The 19,417-nt window shown below is 43.0% G+C and overlaps 1 protein-coding gene across 1 annotated transcript; it reads left to right on the top strand.

Moving 5' to 3' along the window:
• Positions 1-1,178: 1,178 nt before the first annotated feature.
• PLCH2 (phospholipase C, eta 2) lies at positions 1,179-19,033 on the top strand (the record flags this gene model as incomplete). Its single annotated transcript, XM_008948494.1, has 12 exons — positions 1,179-1,337; positions 3,163-3,255; positions 3,693-3,793; positions 4,750-4,847; positions 5,627-5,809; positions 6,222-6,329; positions 6,512-6,636; positions 7,042-7,126; positions 7,651-7,797; positions 8,681-8,760; positions 12,715-13,774; positions 17,286-19,033. Coding segments are annotated over 12 exons (3,987 nt in total), but the record flags the coding sequence as incomplete, so codon positions are not given.
• Between the last annotated feature and the right edge of the window lie 384 nt (positions 19,034-19,417).

Here is a 19,417-nt window from a genome sequence, read left to right on the forward strand (position 1 = left end):
TTTTTTTTTTGTCACTTTAATCCTCTGGTGAGTGACATTGCATCTTACAGAAACAATATAAAGCACACAGCAAAAGCACTTAATAACATAAACTAGATTGCCTTGCAGAGTGATTCCATTTTCAGTCCTCTCTCCCCCAGGCTAACTCCTCATTTTGTATTATGGATTTGATTCTTTTCATCTAAAACTAAAAGAGAAACTTCTTTATGAATAAGTCTCCCAAAGGGGGAAAATAATTTGTTTTGGTTTTTAAGTGATTATCTTTTAGCCTATAACTTTTCCATCTTTTAAAGCTGAGATCTGTGATGTTTCAATGCTTCATATTTTTTGACACTTCCTTGCTGCATGATGCAGCTTTTCGGAGTGGAAGGTACTGCAGAGCCAGCAGTGCTACAGTTCAGTCCAGGTGGCTTTGCACCAGTGCAGGATCAGGCCTGGCATGAAGGCATGACCCTTCTGGACAGGGAGGAAATGAGGTGAAAGCCAAGGGCAGGAGTGTTAGCAGGTCTCTCAGTGACATGATTCTTTTCAACTAAGCCCACACCCGGGCTATTTATAAAGAGATGTCAAATAATGTTTATTTTTCATCCATTAAATGGCTGCAGAAATCAATGCCAGAAAGAAAAGTGTCATCATTCATAATAAAATGAGGTAGTGACATGTTAGGGCTGGGTGTATGATCCTCACTGAAGGCTCAGTAGGCGTTGACCTCATTGTCTTTGTTAGACACTGTGTGTGTTAATGAACTAACAGTTCACTTTGCTCTGAGGTTTACTAATGCTTGAAGTCTGAGATTTGCTACATCTGGTTTGCTTTCCAAGCCAAATTTTGAAGAGCTCAGAAGATTGTGTCTTGTTTGATGAGAAATTTAACTGGCAGTTCTTGAGGCCTACTGAGAAAACACAACCTGTCACCTCTTCAAAGACCTGGGATTGCCAGTTGATGCCTCATGGGTGAAAAAGAAAACTCTGGATTTCTATTTTTGTTTCCCCCACTTCCTCACCTCACACTGAGCCTGATACCAAGCTGCAAGTAACTGCTTGACACTATGCAAATGAAGAACCTATTTTTAATTTTTTTTTTCTTACATATAACATTTTGGTTTGCATTAATCCTGGCTGGAATTACTAAGACTTTTTTCATCACTACGTAGTTTAATGATTCTATTCTGTTTGTAGGCTTCTACTAATAGGAAAAGAGTGGAGAATATAGCAAAGAAGAAGCTTGACTCACTGATAAAAGAATCCAAAATCCGTGACTGTGAAGATCCAAACAATTTCACAGTTACCACTCTACCATCATCAGGAAAGGCTGGTCTAAAATCAGAGAGTAAGAAGGTGAACATGTTTTATTGTACTTTACTTCCCCAAGACCTGATTATTGTTTCCTTTGTCTCTGTAGCTACAGACTACTGTTATTTCATAACAATAATGTTTGTTGTTTTGAAGGTTGATGCCAAAATTTGTGCTTTTAAATCTGTTTTGAGACTCCCCAGTGAAGCTAGCTCAGTTAACTTGAGGTGTGTGCAGCTATCACAGTACTCATGAGACAAAGGAACACTCAGCACTTCTCTTAAAACGAGTTAGTGGAGTCACAGGAGGAATTTTGCAGAGTCTATTTGCCATTAGGTCCCTGTCTCCTGTCAAGGATAACCAGGATATTACAACTGAAGAATAACCAGAGAGCCAAAACCTTCACCTGGGGTGTGGGAGATCCAGGCTCAGGTCCCCAGACAGACTTTGGTGGAACTGGGATTTTGAAGCTATGTTTTCTATTCTTGGATGACTGCCCTGACCACCATTTATTTGGCTCTTTCAATATATAAGAAAACATGTTCACTTCTTCTGTAGTATTTCCTGTACTATTTTGGCATGTTATCTTATTAATACTGCATGTTGCATATACAAAAGCTGTATTATAAGGAGGAATACTTAGTGCATTTATGTCCATTTAGAGGAGGCTTCTTTTTAATTTGCTGGTAATGAGATTTTAGGTTTAGCTGTTTCTGTGATTCACGCTTGGTGCAGAGGGATGGTCTGTTATTGCAGATGAATAATGAAACATAGCAGCCCTTCAAAATACAACCTGAAGTGCTAACCACCTTTCTCCAGAGTCCAGTGACTCTCTCCAGTGACTTCAGAGAAAGAAGTGGTTAGCATTTCCATTTGTTATTTTTTATTAATTTACCAAATAAATCATGTTTTATTGACCTCGTAGCTGAATTCATTCAGTTCATGGTGATGCTGCCAAGGGAATATCACTGTCAGATACTCAAAGCTTTTTTTCTCGCTCCCACAGCAACTGGAGCATGAAATGTACACATGAAATGACTTTTCAACAGAAAGAATTTCATTTTCCATTATAAAAAGTGCACATGAAAGTTGGGCTTTCTTTCCCCCCAGTTCCTTCTGTTCTGTGCATTTACATTTGTCTTTTAAATTTATCCAAATGCTTATTTGTAAAAATATGCTCAGCCCACAGAGTACACTTATGAATCAGGGATTAAAACTAGATGAGAACTAAAATCAGCTTCCCAAAACTTTGTATGGCATGAGTTTTGTATGTACTTGCACCTAATGATGCACTTGACATATCTGACACTTACTCTTGTAAGGCCAAGACTTCAAGTATCCTTTTGCAGGGGAGTTACCAGAACAGTCTGTGTTTTATTCATCTAGGAAGCAATGGAACTGTAAGGTCATAGTAAAAACCAAAGAAATAGATGTGTTTTTAAGGATTATGAGAGTGTTGGTTTTTGTCTTACCATGGAGTATCCTAGTAAAGCTGTGTCATTGGCAGAAGTAAGTCCTGTTAAACTATGCTTTTCAAATACTAAGCTACAAACCAATCTAGTGTCAGTGAATGTATGTGGTATGAAGGCATTCAAACTTTTTCTGGATGAAAATAAAATTGGTGTTAGGTATTTGTGTGATTTCTGTCTGCTCTGAAAGTTCCTGTGGACAAAAATGGTGGTAATTACCGCTGGGATACAAGGACTTGTTCTCAGCTTGTGTTTAAATGAAAGTCTTCACTGGTCTGGCCCAATTTTGTTGGCACTACAGGGAGGGTCCATTCCCAAAGTATTTCTAATGCTGTTCAGATGTGCTGTCTGGAGCACTCTGTTTGGTCTGCTGCATTATTCGTTCTGTTTGGTTGCTTTAGAATAAACTGGAGGATGATGTGGAATCTGGGGAAGACTTCAGCACCAGTAAAAGGCACAGCAGGTCGTTGATGGGCAGTTTTTCTAAACGCAAGGTGAGCCTCTTGGTCTGCACTAAATATTGTGTTCTGGGACAGCTCTTCTCTTCAGACAGGGTGGTGGAGAGGAACCTCGTAACTGCAGTGTCTGACATGGGCTTGCTATCAGACTGGTCATTGAATAGAAAGGCTGGTTATAATTGTGCATTACAGTTTCAATTTACATCAAGTATCCAAGATCTAATCTGGAAAACAGAAAAATTCATTTGCACCTTTGACCTGAGGATTTGTGATTCCTTTATGAAAAATCTCTGTCCCTGAGGCAAGTCCTGCACGTGTGCATGCACATTGTTGTGCAGTACTGAGTGTTACAAAAGCTGTCATTCCCCATTTTCTGTAAGTAACACTGGCATAACAAGGCAGGATTGTCCAGCTGCTCAATCTAAGTTGATCAGATGGTTATGACATTATGATTTTATTTCCTTGTGGCACAGAAAAAAGGAAGCAAATTGAAAAAGGCAACAAGTCTGGAGGAGGGTGAAGATGATTCGGATTCTCAAGGAAATTTAGCCAGGAGCTCTGTACATTACAGCAGGTGTGTTAACAAGCCATTTGGCAATTTTGTTTCTAAAAAAGGTACCTACATAAATGTACCCACTAAATAGATATACTTCAGGTCCAGAAGCCAATTTGTTGAAGGCTGCAGGCAGGTGACAGGAATTTGGTATAAGGGTGGATCCAGTGTCCACCCCCAGTTCATCAGAATGGTCTCTTGATGCCGTCCAGACTAATTAACAAAACACAGTGGACCTTGGATGTGTTTTGAGCTCTTAGCATTTCATCCTGCTGACATACAGGCCAGTTGACTGGTGGCCCAGTGAATCTATTAAGGTGGTTTTGCAGTGTGTCAGGTCTCCAGCTGTTTGGTTTTTTTTTTAAATTATTTATAATTTTCAAAATTAAACTGCATCAACATTCAGGTGCTGATTTTGATTTTTCTTTTGATGTTGCCTTTTTAAAAGCCCTGACATCAAAGATCTTTTGCAGAATGGTTGCTTAGTCTTCAGGCTTCAAAAGTAAGAAATCAGATCAAGCAGTTCTGTAGGATACTTTGGAGCTTTCTTTGGGAGGTTAGCAGATGTGCTGCTACTGATAACCTGAAGCAGTTGAGGAGGATCAAAGCATTACATTCCTATTATTTCTTTTGGATTTAGAAAGGTTCTTTTGTTAGCACTTGACTTGCGAAGTAAATATATATGTGAATAGACATTCCACCCTTTGGTCAAAGCAGTGTAGAGTCCTGAGCAGCTCTCAGTGGGGGAATACTTATGCCTGCCATTAACATGTGAGAACAGGACTTGTCGTGCGCTTTCGTGCCGTTGGTTCCACAGTTTCTGTGCTTTAACATTGAACCTCTGTGTGGTGTAAAACTATTGAGAACATTCTTGGTGGAAGAAAACCTTATATTTCTTTGCCCTGATTTATTTTTAAATAGGAAGATAAAATTTAACCCTTAATTGGTGGAAAATTAATTTGTTTTCTCTTTTCTAGGATAAACCGACAGAAGAAAACAGTGAAGCTGTCCAGGGCACTCTCTGACCTGGTGAAATACACAAAGTCTGTTGGCATCCAGGATGTTGAAACTGAAAGTAGGTCAAATTAAAAGTCTGCTGTAAATAATTGCTATACAAAGAAATTGAAGGGTTTATGTTCTTACATATCTTTTTATTGAAAGCTGCTTTTCTCTTTGTTTCTTCCCCGCCCTGAAAAGATTTTAAGAGAAGAGCTACACACAGAGTTATACTATTTTGAAGTATCTGGCCATTCAGAATCCCCAAAGTGAGTCTAGAGTTGTGTGGCAGCTTCCATAAAGGAGAAAAAGTTACTACCAGTAGTAAGTAGTACACATGTAGTCTTTGCTAGCTTGTCTAAAAGCTGCTATACATCTCTTCCTAGGAAATAACAGAGTATTTAGAGTGTTCAGAAGAATTCAAGCTTAAAGTTTAGATTTTTAAGTAAAATCTGATGAATTATCAGCTTTAATTTTCTAGATTTCAGTCCCCTTTTTAAGTTTTCTGCATCTTATTTTGACAGGAATCAAGTTTTACTTAGAAGTGTCAGAAAGAGAGACTTGCTTGCCAGAAAACATACTCCTCCTGAGCAAATAATAAAAAAAAATTAGAGAATTTAAAAAAACTTCTTAATGAAGATCCAGGTCATTCATTATATCCAGCTTTTCCCAACCATAGCTGCTCCAAGAGGTTTGGTGATTTTGCTGTAAATAAGAAAAGCCTTGTTCCTTCTGAGTGGGGTGTATTCAGATGATGGCTGAGGGTTATAAGGAGCTATGTAGTTTTGAATGCTTTATCTAGATACTAAATCCATAAATAAGAACATTACCTCTAATCTCCTGCTCTCTTCTTTGCAGTCTCTTCCAGCTGGCAGGTTTCATCTTTCAGTGAAACAAAAGCCCACCAGATCCTGCAGCAGAAGCCAGCGCAGTATCTGCGCTTCAACCAGCACCAGCTCTCCCGCATCTACCCGTCCTCCTACCGTGTGGACTCCAGCAACTACAACCCCCAGCCCTTCTGGAATGCTGGCTGCCAACTGGGTGAGCAGAAAGAAAACTTGGGGTCTTTTTATTTTATTTTAGGAGGGATGTTTTAACAGGAGCTCTTGAAACACCCCTTAAAATACTCAAGAGTTCTCTGCTTGTCCAGCTTTATGACAGCTGAGTCTTCCTCGTTGCTATGTTGTTACCTAGATGGATTACCTCAAACGTGTCTTACGTGCAAGTGATTGTCTGATAAATGGAGATAAATTAACTTCTCCAATGCAGGAGGACTTCTGAGTTCAGTCTTCTGGAGAGCCTTTCTCCCTGAAGCTGTGATAGGTGTTGCATAAGATAATTCTTTTTCATAAAACCTTTGAGATTTTGTACCCAAGAATTCAAATGTGAAAATCTATTTTAATGTATTTAGGTTTCTTTTTTTTTTTTTTTTTTTTTTTCTTCTTTTAAATAGTTGCACTAAACTACCAGTCAGAGGGGAGAATGATGCAACTGAACCGGGCCAAATTTAGTGCCAATGGGAATTGTGGCTATGTCCTCAAACCAAACTGCATGTGTCAAGGTAAGGAAAACAAGCAAAATAAGTGTATTGCTTGTTGCATGAGAAGAGTGGGTGTGGATCCTTATCATGTTTTGTTTAAAAATGCATTTCTGATGCTAAAACAAATGAGCCAGAAGGTATCTGTAAGTAGTCATCCCCAAAATTGCACTTCTTTCACATTATGTGTCTTCTCATTCTTACAGGTGTCTTTAATCCAAACTCTGAAGACCCACTACCTGGTCAGTTGAAGAAACAGCTGGTTCTAAGGATTATCAGTGGTCAGCAACTCCCAAAACCACGTGATTCCATGTTGGGAGACAGAGGAGAGGTATGAGACAATCGATGATTGTTCTGGTGTGTTGGGAAACGTTTATTTCCATATTGGCCGGGCTAAAGATGAGGATTTAACTTCTGCAGTTATCTCTCAGGAGACCTAGAACTTGGGCAAACCAGGTCATTAGCATCCTAGACCTTTAGGTGGTTTTCTTCACTTCTAAGCATCACAGCAATGGTTTGATGTTTCTCTTTCAATTGTCAATACAGTGCTAGGTCAGGTATCTACACTTCATAAGCATACCCTCAGAAATAAAAGCCCTGTTGAAAGCTACAGTAAGTTAGGTAGTATTTAAAATTCTTAATAATAAAGACAAGGATGTACAGTGCCCACGTTGTAAAGGCCATGTGCTTGAATTTCATCTTTGTCACTTGATATTTATTACCTTCTGTTTTCCAGATCATAGATCCTTTTGTTGAAGTAGAAGTTATAGGCTTACCTGTTGACTGCTTCAAAGAACAAACTAGAGTAGTTGATGATAATGGTAAGATTATGTGGGTTTTGGGGGGGTTTATAGCTGAAACATCTTCTTTCAGGCAAGTTTTCTTCATCAAGATATTAATAGAATTTGTGCCTATTTTGGCAAAGCACTGAAAAATTGAATTAAACATTGTTGATGTTAATCAGACTTGAGCCTTGAATTGTCCAACTGAGTTAGTGTAACGTTGTGGAGGCCCTGGTGTGAAACAAGGCATTTGACTTCTCATTGTGTGTGAGGGAAGTGTATGTTGAGCTTGCTGTGGTCAAAGGAAAGCCAGGTTGTCCAAATGCCAATAGAAAGCAGGACCAAACTGAAGTAAGATCCAACTCTGTTTCCTGCAAATTCTTGTGCTGTTGGGTCTCCTGGTGGAGTGAGTGGGAGTACTGGATTTTCCAAGAACCATGATCAAACCGTTAGGAAAACTAGAATGACGTTGCAGTTTAGGTGCTCCTTACGTAGCAGCCTTCTTCCTCTTCTTCCTCCTGGGCTGTTGTGAGGGATCTAAGAGGCTGTTCCTTGGTTCCCAGGGTTTAACCCCCTGTGGGAGGAGACGCTGGTGTTCACCCTGCACATGCCCGAGGTGGCGCTGGTGCGGTTCCTCGTGTGGGACCACGACCCCATCGGCCGGGATTTCATCGGGCAGAGGACAATAGCCTTCAGCAGTATGATGCCAGGTAAGCCAAAATGGTGAAGTCCCCAGTCAGGTGGCTAGCACTTTGTGGTGAGTGAAGCTGCCAGTGCTGCATTGGTCAATGTGCATGTGTCTGCTGTGAAAATTCCTAGTGAGAGCAAGAGACTGGGAGTTTGGAGCCTGAGGGACACGTTAACTCTGTGGGACTAGATTTCCAAAAAATGGCTAAGCTTGTAAAGCAGGATGGCCAAATACTGTGGGCTTGGAAGACTATCATATAGAATCTTTACTCCTGTTATAACATGCTGCTTTTTCCTTCATTTTCTTCACACAGGTTTTTGAAAGATTAGTCTTATTACTGTAAGACTAAGTTTAATATAGAACAGATAGTTGCCTGTTCTAGTGAGGGGATCCAGGTTATTAAATGCCATTTTCTGTCACTTTCCTATTTCTGTTTTTGGTTCAGTTTTCATTCACATTAAAACTACTTCTGTGTATATTTTTCCTTTATTTCAAAGTAAAGAAAAAAGTTTGTGCTTAAGACAGAAAGCAAACATCCAGTGTCAATAGAAAACAAACATCCAGTCTCAATATAATGAACTTGGTTGAAGTGTTTGCAGTATTAACAATGGACTTTAAGTCCCCAAGGAAGAATGGAGTCAAGTCACAAATTGACAGCAGCAATAATGGACAGTAGAAAAAACAGGATGTGTCTTTTCTATCAAATAAAAGGGACAAGAAGAAACGGCAGATAGGTTTGTAAGTGGTGTGGCTCTCGGGTAACTGAGTGTGGCTACGTGATGTACAAGCCTCGAGGCTTGTTGTGTGGAGGAGCTGGGAAAAAACTGGTTAATATTGTTGGTGATTATGAAAGGAAAGTCTCTGGATGCTCTTCCTCATTGTCAGCTGTGCCCACTCTGTTTCAGGTTACCGCCACGTGTACCTGGAGGGCATAGAGGAGGCCTCCATCTTCGTCCACGTGGCTATCAACGACATCTGCGGTAAGGTGAGTGCCCGGGGGTCAGGCTGGCAGGGGGGCAGGGCTGCGTGGCACTCAGGGGAGCCCACGGGGTGAAGGTCCAGGCTGGGGTGTGTTTGACTAAACCTCGTCTCTGTGGCTGTCTCGGTAGCCTGAGGTCCAGCTAAGCCAGGAGCTAGAGGCAGATCCCAGAGGGATCCTGGCAGTGCCTTTCCGAGGCAGCCGCAGGGGAAGGTCATGTCATTGCAGCATGCTCCTCACACTGATAGAAATCAAACTGCTTGTGTCCAACACAGTAGGTGTCCCTTGCTGAACAGGTTACACACCTGAACCAGGAGTGCCTGGTGCCTGCAAAGCTGATTCTGTAAAGGCTCTGCCTGATGCCTTCACATTTTACATTTAACTGTCTTCTTAAGGGTTATTTGCTTCGGGGTTTTTCCATAATAACACTTAAAATGTAGAGGAAAGATGATCCCTGTAATAGCTGTTGGACTTATTTTCACTGCTTATCTGTTATTAAGAGGGTATTTGCATCACATACAGGAAAAATACAACTGTCTGGGAGCTATATCTGAATTCACATTAATAACTCCAAGCTGAATGAAGACATAGCTTCTTTCCTCACAGTGTGCTGGGTTTAGCTCCTTCTATCCTGTTAGTTCCAATAAAATTCAGGTAGCTGAGTATCCTGCAGTCCCTTGGGAGTCTCAAAACTCGTTTATATCCCCTGGCAGTGACAGGCTGAGCGTTCTGTAGCCAGCTGCAGTATCAGCATGGTGACAGCAGGAGGAGGCATTGAACAGGCTCCGGGTCTGGGTTCACCCAAGAGGAGTTAAAACAATTCTTAACAAGGAAAACAGCTTTTTAAACTGCTACTTTTTAATCCACACTTTTGAGGGATGAAACACAGATAAATCCCAGGAAATCTTTGGTTTGTATTTATAGGAAGAAAGGCTGTTTCTGGAAGGAATGTCACTTTAGACATTTCAGTTCAGTTCTTGATTTTTAATCTGATGTCTAATGGAAAACCTTGAGGCACGTGTAGCTTCATCCTGACAGGACGAGGAGTCCTGCCTGAAACTCCTGTGATGGCATTTTGAATCTGTTTGAATTTAGCTCTGTTGAGCAAGAGACTTTAGAAGATTTAGGTGGAATAGGGGCGGGTGGTGTGGCTCTGAGCAGCACGGAGCAGATGAGCAGTGTTTAATTTTGGACTGTAGGGCCTATTACAGATAAAAGGCTACCACACAGGTCATGGCAAAAAGGTCATTTTTTTCTAAATGTAGATATTCTACCCTTTCAGAACTTGATATTACTAAAGCAAATTCTTAAATTTTCTTTCACCTTAACTTGCGTTTAACTGAAATCTCTTTTAGATTGCACTGTTTTCTGGAGATGCTTCTCTTTGTCTCTGTCTCTTCTCTAGTCTATTAACGTATTGCAGAATTTCTTGTGCTTTTCTTGATGTGCATATCTCTGAGATCCTCCCTCACTGTTATTCTGCCTTTACTCTGTCTGTTTGTGATTTCAGTGGGCTTCTCTATGTCAAAAAAATCTACTTTTAGCAGCAGAGCGTTTTTAGACGCCTTGAAGGTACCCCCTCCTGTCTCAGGGAGGTGTAGTGACCACCACCACACACCTGCATGTCTCTAACTAGTTGCTTCATTAGCATCAATGTTTCCTTTTGAGCATTTTGAAGCTCTTCAACTCATGTAACATGAATTGCAACATTTGACTTGGTCACTTCTGTTGGGTCATTGGTCAGCCAGAGACTCCTCCATGTATGAAGCAGATCCAGGATGAAAGTCCTTCTGTACTCTCCCTTTCTTCTTTGAGTCCCTGCCTCTGCTGTCTCTTCTCTAGTGTACAATAAACCACTTCTTTCACATGGAAAAGAACATTAACACTGAATTGTTTGCTAAATTGTGGGAAAGCCTCTTGTGCTGCTTTTCAACTCTGCTTTAAAGAATGAAATAGCCCAGTAAAAGCTGGACTAGAAGCTGACAGCACATGTTCTGGATCTCCCTCAAAATGGCTCTTCTTTTGGTTTTTAACTTTTTTTTTTTTTCCCTTTGTTAACCAAATTTGTCTTTGGGTTCTTGAATCACTCCACTGATTCAAGTAATAGTAGCTGGTTTAACAAAGATGCACCAAATAAGCCAGAATGATCTCTGGGGCCTTGCACCACGTGTCACCCATTCCATCAGTGCTTTGCTTTTACTTTTACTGGATGTTACTTGTGTGTGTGTGTATGACATTTTCTCTGCGTTTTTTCAAATATTTATATTGTCTGATTTTTATAGCAATAAATTCATGTACTTGCCAGCTTGCCCCTGTTGGATCAGAATGTTTTTTTTTCCCTTTGCTCCTTGACAAATGCATAATCTGTTTTTGAAGCTTTCTATCCACACTGATCCAAGCAGACTGTTCAATAGTCTGGCTCTCAGAGAACTTTTATTAATATTTAAATTACATTTTCTTTGCCTTGTATGGGAGAAACCAATCCCTGCCTTCTTTATCCTGTATATACTTTTAAAGACCATTTTAGGTCTCTTTAATCATCTCCTCCTCACACTGGGTCTTGGCACGTGGTAATGAAACTTGAGTCAATTATAAAAGTAACATTCTGAATGCTTTCATTGGGCTTTGTGTCAGACAGATAAAGGTCGATCCAACGTGCCAGGTTGGCAGGATCCTTATGAATAAAAGCAGCTTTTAGCCCAGGCTTACTGTACAGTACAGCTAATATCTATCTGTTAAGTCCTATAAAGCAAAATCTGAAATGCATGAGCATGCACTTGAATATTTTGGGACAAAGGACAGACCATTGCAATTAAAATGAGACATTTCTGTGCCATTGTTTGGCACGGCAGAAATGTGACCTCACATGACACCACAGGGTAAAAATTGATCTGACAGCAAGTGCCTGGATGCTGGTCAAATTCTTCATGGGTTTCTTAGAAGGCATTTCAATTGTAGGCTCATGTACTCCATTTTTATTCATTCATTATGCTACAGCTGCTAAAGAGAGTCTGATCTAAAGGCAACAAAGGAGGAGAAGTAGATTAGAAGGGAAATATCTCTTGCCCTGCTTTAAGTGATTTGTGTGTGTGAGGCTCTATGTGCAGAGCAAACACAACATGCTCTTCATCAGGCATCAGCCTGTGGCTTTAAAAGTTGGCAAGTACACCTGGAATGTTCACAGGAATGCTGAAACTCTGTTTCACTGAGATGTAAATCACTTGTGGATGGTGGGAGATTGATGATGGTGAATGTGGATGTTTAATGCTTAAATAAGTACTGCACTGTATGAAGCTCTGTATTGTCACCTTGACTAACTTCACTTGTTTATAGTGTGTTTCTTCAGTGATGAAAACATACATGAGTGTGTTTGGATAAGTGTTGTATGGTAGGACATATTATCAAAACTATTTATGTTCATTTCCAGTAGCATACGTTCTTTAAAGAAAAGACTAAAGTTTGTAACAAACCTTCAAGCCTCCATTTCTCCTTGGGTTCCTGTAGTGAATTGGTTTCCACCAGGTTCTGCTGTATATCCATGCCATTAAACTGTTGGGACAGAATTATTTTAAATATACCTGTTGTGTTGGAAAAGTGACCCATACCTCACAGAGCTTTGTGTTTAAAAAGCCATAAACAAACAACAAAACCCCCCAAAGCTGAATGGCTGAAAAGGAAACACTTTGACTTCAGTCTCAAAAAGTCTGGAATGTGTGGCATTATGAGTAGCTCAAGCTTGGTGGCTTTTAGCACACACTGAAAAGCTCTTCAGCTTTAGAATAGGTCCTTGTACACTGAAGTATTTCCTTTTTAAAAATTTGTCTTTTCAAAATCTAATGTTTACGTGAGACTCTGTGTGAGCGTGCGGATGGGAACCCATGGTTTCTACGGGAGTTCCTGTGCCCAAAGAAGAGACTTGCTGTTTCTATTAAGGATTTCTTTTGTTTGTTAATTTTCCAGGCCAAACAAGCTCTGGGTCTAAAAGGCCTGTTTCTCAGAAATCCAAAGCAGGCCTCTCTGGACAGTCATGCTGCTGGTCAGCTCCATCGCAAACATTCCTTTAGCAGCCACATCTTGAGACGGACAGCCAGTGCTCCCACCAAAAGCCAGAAGAAGAACAAGAAGGGCTTTCCTGAAATTGCTTTTGATACAAAAGACAACAGCTCTGAAGGGGCCGGTGAAGACTGTGAAGTGGAAGCTGCCTCACAGCCACGCTTTGAGCAAGAGCCAGAAAGTGCCCCTCTGTCACCAGCTCCCCGAGATGGTGCCAGTGGGGAGGTACATGGCAAGGGGTTGAAAGGTAAGGCCCATGGTTCTCGTAAGGCCAAAAGCCAGACCTGTGCTGCAGGGGGTGCTGCTTTCAGTGAACCCTTGCAGAGGTCTCACAGGGTCCGGCTTCAGGAGCACCAGAGCGAGAAGCAAAGCGTCTTTGCACGCTGTGCCATCAACAGCTCTGGCAGGATTGGAGTGGCCACCAATTGTATGAAATGCATGATCGGTTCCAAAGAAAGCCCAGATCTAGAGTGCAAGTGGAGTGAGCATCCTACCAGGCCTATTGCTAAAGATATCCATCACCATGATCAGTATAGCAGTATAACTGGCGAAGAGAGGGTAGAGCTAAGAACCTGGGGTGGTAAAGGTCAGCCCAGGCAGCAGTCAGATTTCCAGTCTTGCAGCAGCCCTGGAACTGCCGATGATCTAACGAGGAGCACCCAGCCTTTTGTGACCCCAGGGAAGAAAAATGTTGAATCTAAGTGTCACGGAATAAAGGCTCATTCCCGGCAGCGGTGGCAGTGCCAATCAGGTGGCAAGTATGGAAGCACTGTCAACTTGGTTGCAGCCAGCAATGGCTCTATATCCTCCAACTCCAGCAGCCTAGAGAGCCTTGGAAGCCCAGAGTTCCCCAAGCGCTGTTCTGAAACTTCTCGAAGGCAAGTGGGCACCCTCCAGAGGGAAATGAACGCCTTGTTCGTTCAAAAATTGGAGGAAATTCGAAGTAAATCCCCTATATTCTTTACTGGTAAGAGCAGATTTTCTTCACCTTTCTCCACCTTAGACCACATCGTTGTCTCAGCTTCTACGTAGCGTCTTAGAAGCTCCTGTATGTTGTTTTGCTATCAAGAGCTCTTTTTCTTTATTTTTGGCAATGATGTAGAAAAAGTCTGCATAGATATTTTTGTTTTGTTTTTTTTTCCTAGATGTGTCTGGTTTAGATTAGTCCTTTCAATGTGTAGCTAACCATCTGCAGTAGTAAAACTGTCAATAGTCCATGAGTGTTTGGGTTGTTTGTTCAGGGTTTTTTGTCTCCTTGGGTTTTTTAGTGAATGTGGTATGATACTAAGTAAATTTTAAGATCCAAACCAGAGCATTAAGTAGAGATTGAATATGGGAAACTCATATTAAGAAACGATATTTCCATTACCAGTATTTGTGTTTCACTGAGGGATAACCACATCAGAAATGATCTCTGAAGTGCACTCTGCTAACAACAAAACCAGTTCCTGCCTCGAAGAACTTGCAAAATCACTGCTGTCAGTTCAGGGATTACTGGACAGAATTCTCTGGTCTGGGTGATTCAGGAGATCACGTTTTATGAACACAGCAGACAATTCTGGTCCTAACTGTATAAATCCCCAGCATGCAAAACATTTCTGGATATGCTTAATGTTGTGTGTGGGATTGGACTGTGAGCTGAGGGCAGAGTTGCGTAATGTAAAGAAGCAAGGAGTGTGATCTGATGTTCCCTGACATCAGCCACGCTGGGGGGACTGTCAGCACTTCCCAACTGCTCAGTCAAATCTGAGTCCATTTAAAGGAAGGCTGCTTGAGCTGCAGCATTTTGGAGTTGTTACAAGCCAAAAATACACGTGTGGTCCCTGGGATGTTGTGACTGTATCTTTACTCATGAACTGGATGTTTGCAAAGATGGAAAATGGGAACTGGGGCAATCAGGGTATATATTTTAATAAGGAAACTGGCTTTTTTTTTTTTTTTCCTCCTGATTTGGGTGGGAGGGGAGGGAAAGGAAGAGATTTTGACAAGGTTTTCTCTGTTGCATAGAATTGTGAAGAGGAAGTAAAGAAATACAGCTCTTGCCTATGACTAGAGGAGCTTCTCTTCAAATCCCTCCCCTTCCCCCTTAATTGTCCAAGGAATTTGGACACTGATGGTTACATTTTCAGGAACAGTTAAGTGACTTGGGTGCTTCTTAAGATGTAATCCCTTATTTTAGAAACAGATTCTGACTGCCCACCTGTAGTGGGCTTTTATGAAAGCCTCATACAGAAATTTAAAATACTCTATTTATCTGATCAGATTAATCTGGTTGTTTACAATTTTTCTTCATTTCTCTTTTTGTAATCTTTTTTTTTTTTTTTCCCAATGTCTGCTTTGAGCTTTTAGGAAAATACCAGGACAGTAGGAGGGAGAGGGGAGAAGCTTGCTGGTTCCCATGACTGGAAATTAATCCAAAGCAGCAGAACTCTTTCTGTGCCTAAATTATTGGCATTAGGCTTTTCATAAGCTCTGAGGAGTGTGACATATGAGACCATTTCCCATTATCAGTGCCAGCTCCCCCACCAGCCCCCCAAGTCACTAAATAAATATTGTGATGTGCTTGAAATTTGATTAAATCCATCTGACTTCTCAAGCATGGAATCAGCAAACCTTTAAAATAGGGCAGGAGCCCCTTGGCCTGGGTGCTGAGGAGGCAGTGCCAGGCACTGTGTGCTCCCAGCGTGTCCTCCCCGCCGCCCGCCCTGCGCCAGGAAACCCAGGAGACCAGAACGAGTGGCTGCAGCCCCCAGTGAGATCCACGGGGTGGGAAGTGCCACGCAGATGAGATAGGAAACTGTAGTCTCTAGTTGTCCCCTTTATGGCAGCAGCATTGCAGATTCCAGCACTTTGCCTTTGGCTGTAGCCCTGGTGATGGCCTGGCCTGGGTGGGGAGGGGACCTCGGGACACCCCCGGCACTGCTCCAGCTACCAGGCAGTCCACGGGGTCAGGAGTGGGGGTTTGCTCATGGACAGGTGACTTCTCCCTGTTAGCACTCTCTCCTAGCCAATGTAACCTGGGCCACTAGCAGGTGGTTCCCTGGGTCAGCTGCTTCTCACTGTGCTGGGTTGGAAATAGTGGTGCTGAAAGCAAAGCCCAGTCTTTCCTTGGCAATTTTGGCTAATGAGGGTGATTTTTTCCCACAGCGTTAGGAGAGGGCTTTGGAGAGGAGGAGGTTAGCTTCCCTTCCCCAGGCCCGTGGAGTTTCCTCAACAACAGCACAAATTGCTTTTGATTCTTCCATGACAAAGTAATGGACTTAATATCCATCCCTTTATGGATTCCACTGAGTGCTCTGGTTGGTCAGAAATTCTTAGGATCCTACAAAAATGTGTGAATATTTCTGTCTGTTTCCCTTCCCTCCTTCAGCACTAATTTATCCTGTTATCTGCACCTGCCTTCCCTACATTAACTGGATTTTTCCTCTGTTCTGTCCTATTATTCTACATGCACACTCTCTCTCTAGTTAAGAACTGAAAGGACAAGCAAGTCACAGGTAACTGCCTCCCGAGTGCCACTGATCCAAGCACCGTGTTGCCTGTAGCCCTGGTTTTTGTTTGTTTCCTGCCTTATGATTATCTGCTCCTGTATCTTAGATTGTTGTGTGGCTCAGTGGTGCTTTGCCATTTCTCAAATGCATGTTTGCATTGTGGTTTGGAGATGTGAGAAATGGTCTTTTTGGCATGGTTGCTTTGGCTCTTAGGGTAGAGGTTATAAGCCCTGCAGGCAGATGGAGCAGTTTCTCCAGGGAATTGGTGGCTGTAGCAATTCTCAGGCTTGTACTGTCAGCACAGTGGTTGTGACCCACACATCTGCAGAGTCTCTGGAAAAAGCAATAACTAACTTTTTTAGGTAAACAAAGTTAGTTAGTTTTATAGTTTTTGTTTATTTTTAAAAGGCACATTGACTACATTCCATCGTGTGCAAATGGATCACTTCATTTGCAACCTGCTGCTTCTGAGTAACTGATTGTTGGGATCCTGTATGTGGGCTGGGCAGTGGAGTTCTGATTATTGTACCTGGTCTGGTTCTGATCTGATCCACTGACGTGTTTGAGTGCTGGGAGGAAGGAAAAGAGCAATTCAAATGGTGCTGGATGGTGGAGGAAGAAAAGTTAGTGTATGAGAGGGGACACAAAGGACACCCAGAAACTGATAGGTATGGTTGTTTGAAGGAGATAATCAGAAAAGTGATATGGTGCTACTGTGCATGGACTGAGATCTTCTGAAAGCAACAGGGCTTTTGGGCAGCTGCAACTGCATGAGCAGAACTTTTAGCTGCCTTTAGCCAGGCATTTGAAGTCATAAGTTATTTTAAAAATTATGATTCATATATGCATCTACTACCTTAAAAACAGAATGATAACACATAATGAATGAATCTTCAGCTAAACTGCCATTGGTAATAGCAAATTAACCCTGTATCTCTCTTTTTCTTGTTTCTCTCTTTTTCCTGTCTTTTCATGTCTCCCGAGTAGATGTCTGCCATTTCTCAATGCAGAGGTCAGTCACTTCTTTATGCAGCCTAGAAACTATCACTGAAGAGCCTGTTGTTGCCAATGACCACCATCATGCCAGCCTTTTCTTCCCTCTACCCGTTGCTCCTTACAGTGATTCTGAAGAAGGGTCTGTGTCTGATCATTCCACCGAATCTCGATCAGAAGGAAGCAGCACACCCAGCCAGCCTCAAGAACCTCTTCTCACTAGAGATCAAAGAACAAATCTGGCTGCAGAAGACCAAGTGCAGGTAGTCACAAGAGCCTCTGACACAGGTGTAGTAGTCCAAGAAGATGAGAGGACGAGCGAGGCAGGGTGTCTCAAAGGAGAAAATGGCCGGACACAGGCACTCAGTACAGCTGCAGACCAGTGTGGACTGGCAGTGCCTCCTCAGCAGGCCTGGCTGGTCGAGGCAGCAGGTAAGACTGATGGCCAACCTGTTGAAAACTGCCAAAAGCAAAATGAGCAGCCAGGGCAGGTGTTAACAGGCCTGAAAAGCACCGTGGAATCCAACGGGCAAAAGCTTGGTGCAGCAGCTGTTCTACTGCAGCACAACAGTGTGGTTAACAGCAGGCAGACAGCTTTGTCCCCAGATACTTTCCAGAAAGCCCAGGCTGCACAGGCTCTACCTGCTTCTGTTTCTCAGACGAGCTCTTACGTGTTAGTAAGGAGGTCAAAGAGTGAAGGACTGAAGATGTCAGACTCCTCAGCCTTAATGAAAATTCCAAGTAGCCTGTCTCCAGCAGCAGAAGTATACTTTGATGCCACTGTTAATGACCGGATCTGGAGCAAGCTAGATTGCAGCAGTCATCGTGACAGCATGTCTTCCTCTTCCAGCATGTCCTCCAATGACACTGTGATAGATCTCTCTCTGCCCAATCTAGCTCGCAAAAGCCTCCCGGATCTTGGCATCCGTCACGACAGTTTTGAGCCCCTTGCCATAAGAAGGGGTATACGCCCACGATCTGCCACAGCCTCCAGCAACGAGATGCCAATGGTGAGCAAGAGCAAATCCAATCCTAACCTGAGGTCGGGCCAGCTGCCAGCAGATGAGCTGTGCCCCCGTCCCCTTGCCAGGAGCCCTCCGGATGCCTTCTCGTCCATTCCTAGAAGGCACACCTGGAGCAGGCTCTACATGGAAAGCCTCAGACAGTCTTCGAACAAGTCCAAAGCACATGATATGGTTGGAAATAACCAGGCAAAATCCAAGAGCCTTGGAGACCTTACCTCTGATGACATTGTGTGCACTTTCGAAAGCAAATACCGCAGCATCAGCAGGAGCTTCGTCACCCGCTCCATGCGGGAGCAGCGCCGCTCCTCGGGCCTGAGGGCCTCTGCCAAGGCCCAGGACGAGCTGACGGAGCAGCTCAGGAAGCTGACAGCCTTCCAGCAGGAAAATGACATCACTTCCCCCATCAGCCTGGACCCCACCGAGTCCGAGGAGGAGGGGGAGAGCCTGGGGCTCCTCCGCAGGTCTTCCTCCCGCAGCCAGAGCAGGGTGCGGTACATCGCCAACAGGGCGAAGCAGGCGCAGGAGAGACAGCGGCGGCAGAGCCTGGGCCAGCTCGGGGGGAGCCCCATCGAGGAGAGGGGGAACCCCGAGGGAGCCTGCAGCGTGGCAAAAGCACTTTGCACAGATGGAGCTTCTCCTGCCGCGTTTCCCTGCCAGCCGAAGGGCCAGGCCGACGGTGGCACCGACACGGAGGTGTTCTTCATGCTGAAGCTGTAGTCTGGGGAGCACCAGCTGAGCCCCTGTTTACATTCCTAGAGGCACAGAACATCCTCCTCCAGCCTCGTGCTTCCTTCCCCTGCTCGCACGGGCACCTCCTCGTGTGACTCCAGAAGGGTGGATGGGTGTCAGATTTACCAGCAGTCTGTGGAAATAGAGCGGTCGAGTCAAACTGGAGACTTGTAATTTTACAGTCTTAATGATCTGACCTCCTTCTTTTTTAAATTAAATTTTGCCCAGCCTTGAATTTGGCCTCTTTTGTATGTGGGACCACTTCTTGCATTTGCAGTTTGCTCTGTGCAAACCTCTGCTCTTTACTGGCTTCAGTAATTGCTTCTTACAGTAAGTCAACATCTGTGTGATGTTAATGACAGCTAAGGTAAA

The sequence above is a fragment of the Merops nubicus genome, unplaced genomic scaffold (genome assembly GCF_000691845.1).
Source record: "Merops nubicus isolate BGI_N331 unplaced genomic scaffold, ASM69184v1 scaffold2151, whole genome shotgun sequence".
NCBI lineage: Eukaryota > Metazoa > Chordata > Aves > Coraciiformes > Meropidae > Merops > Merops nubicus.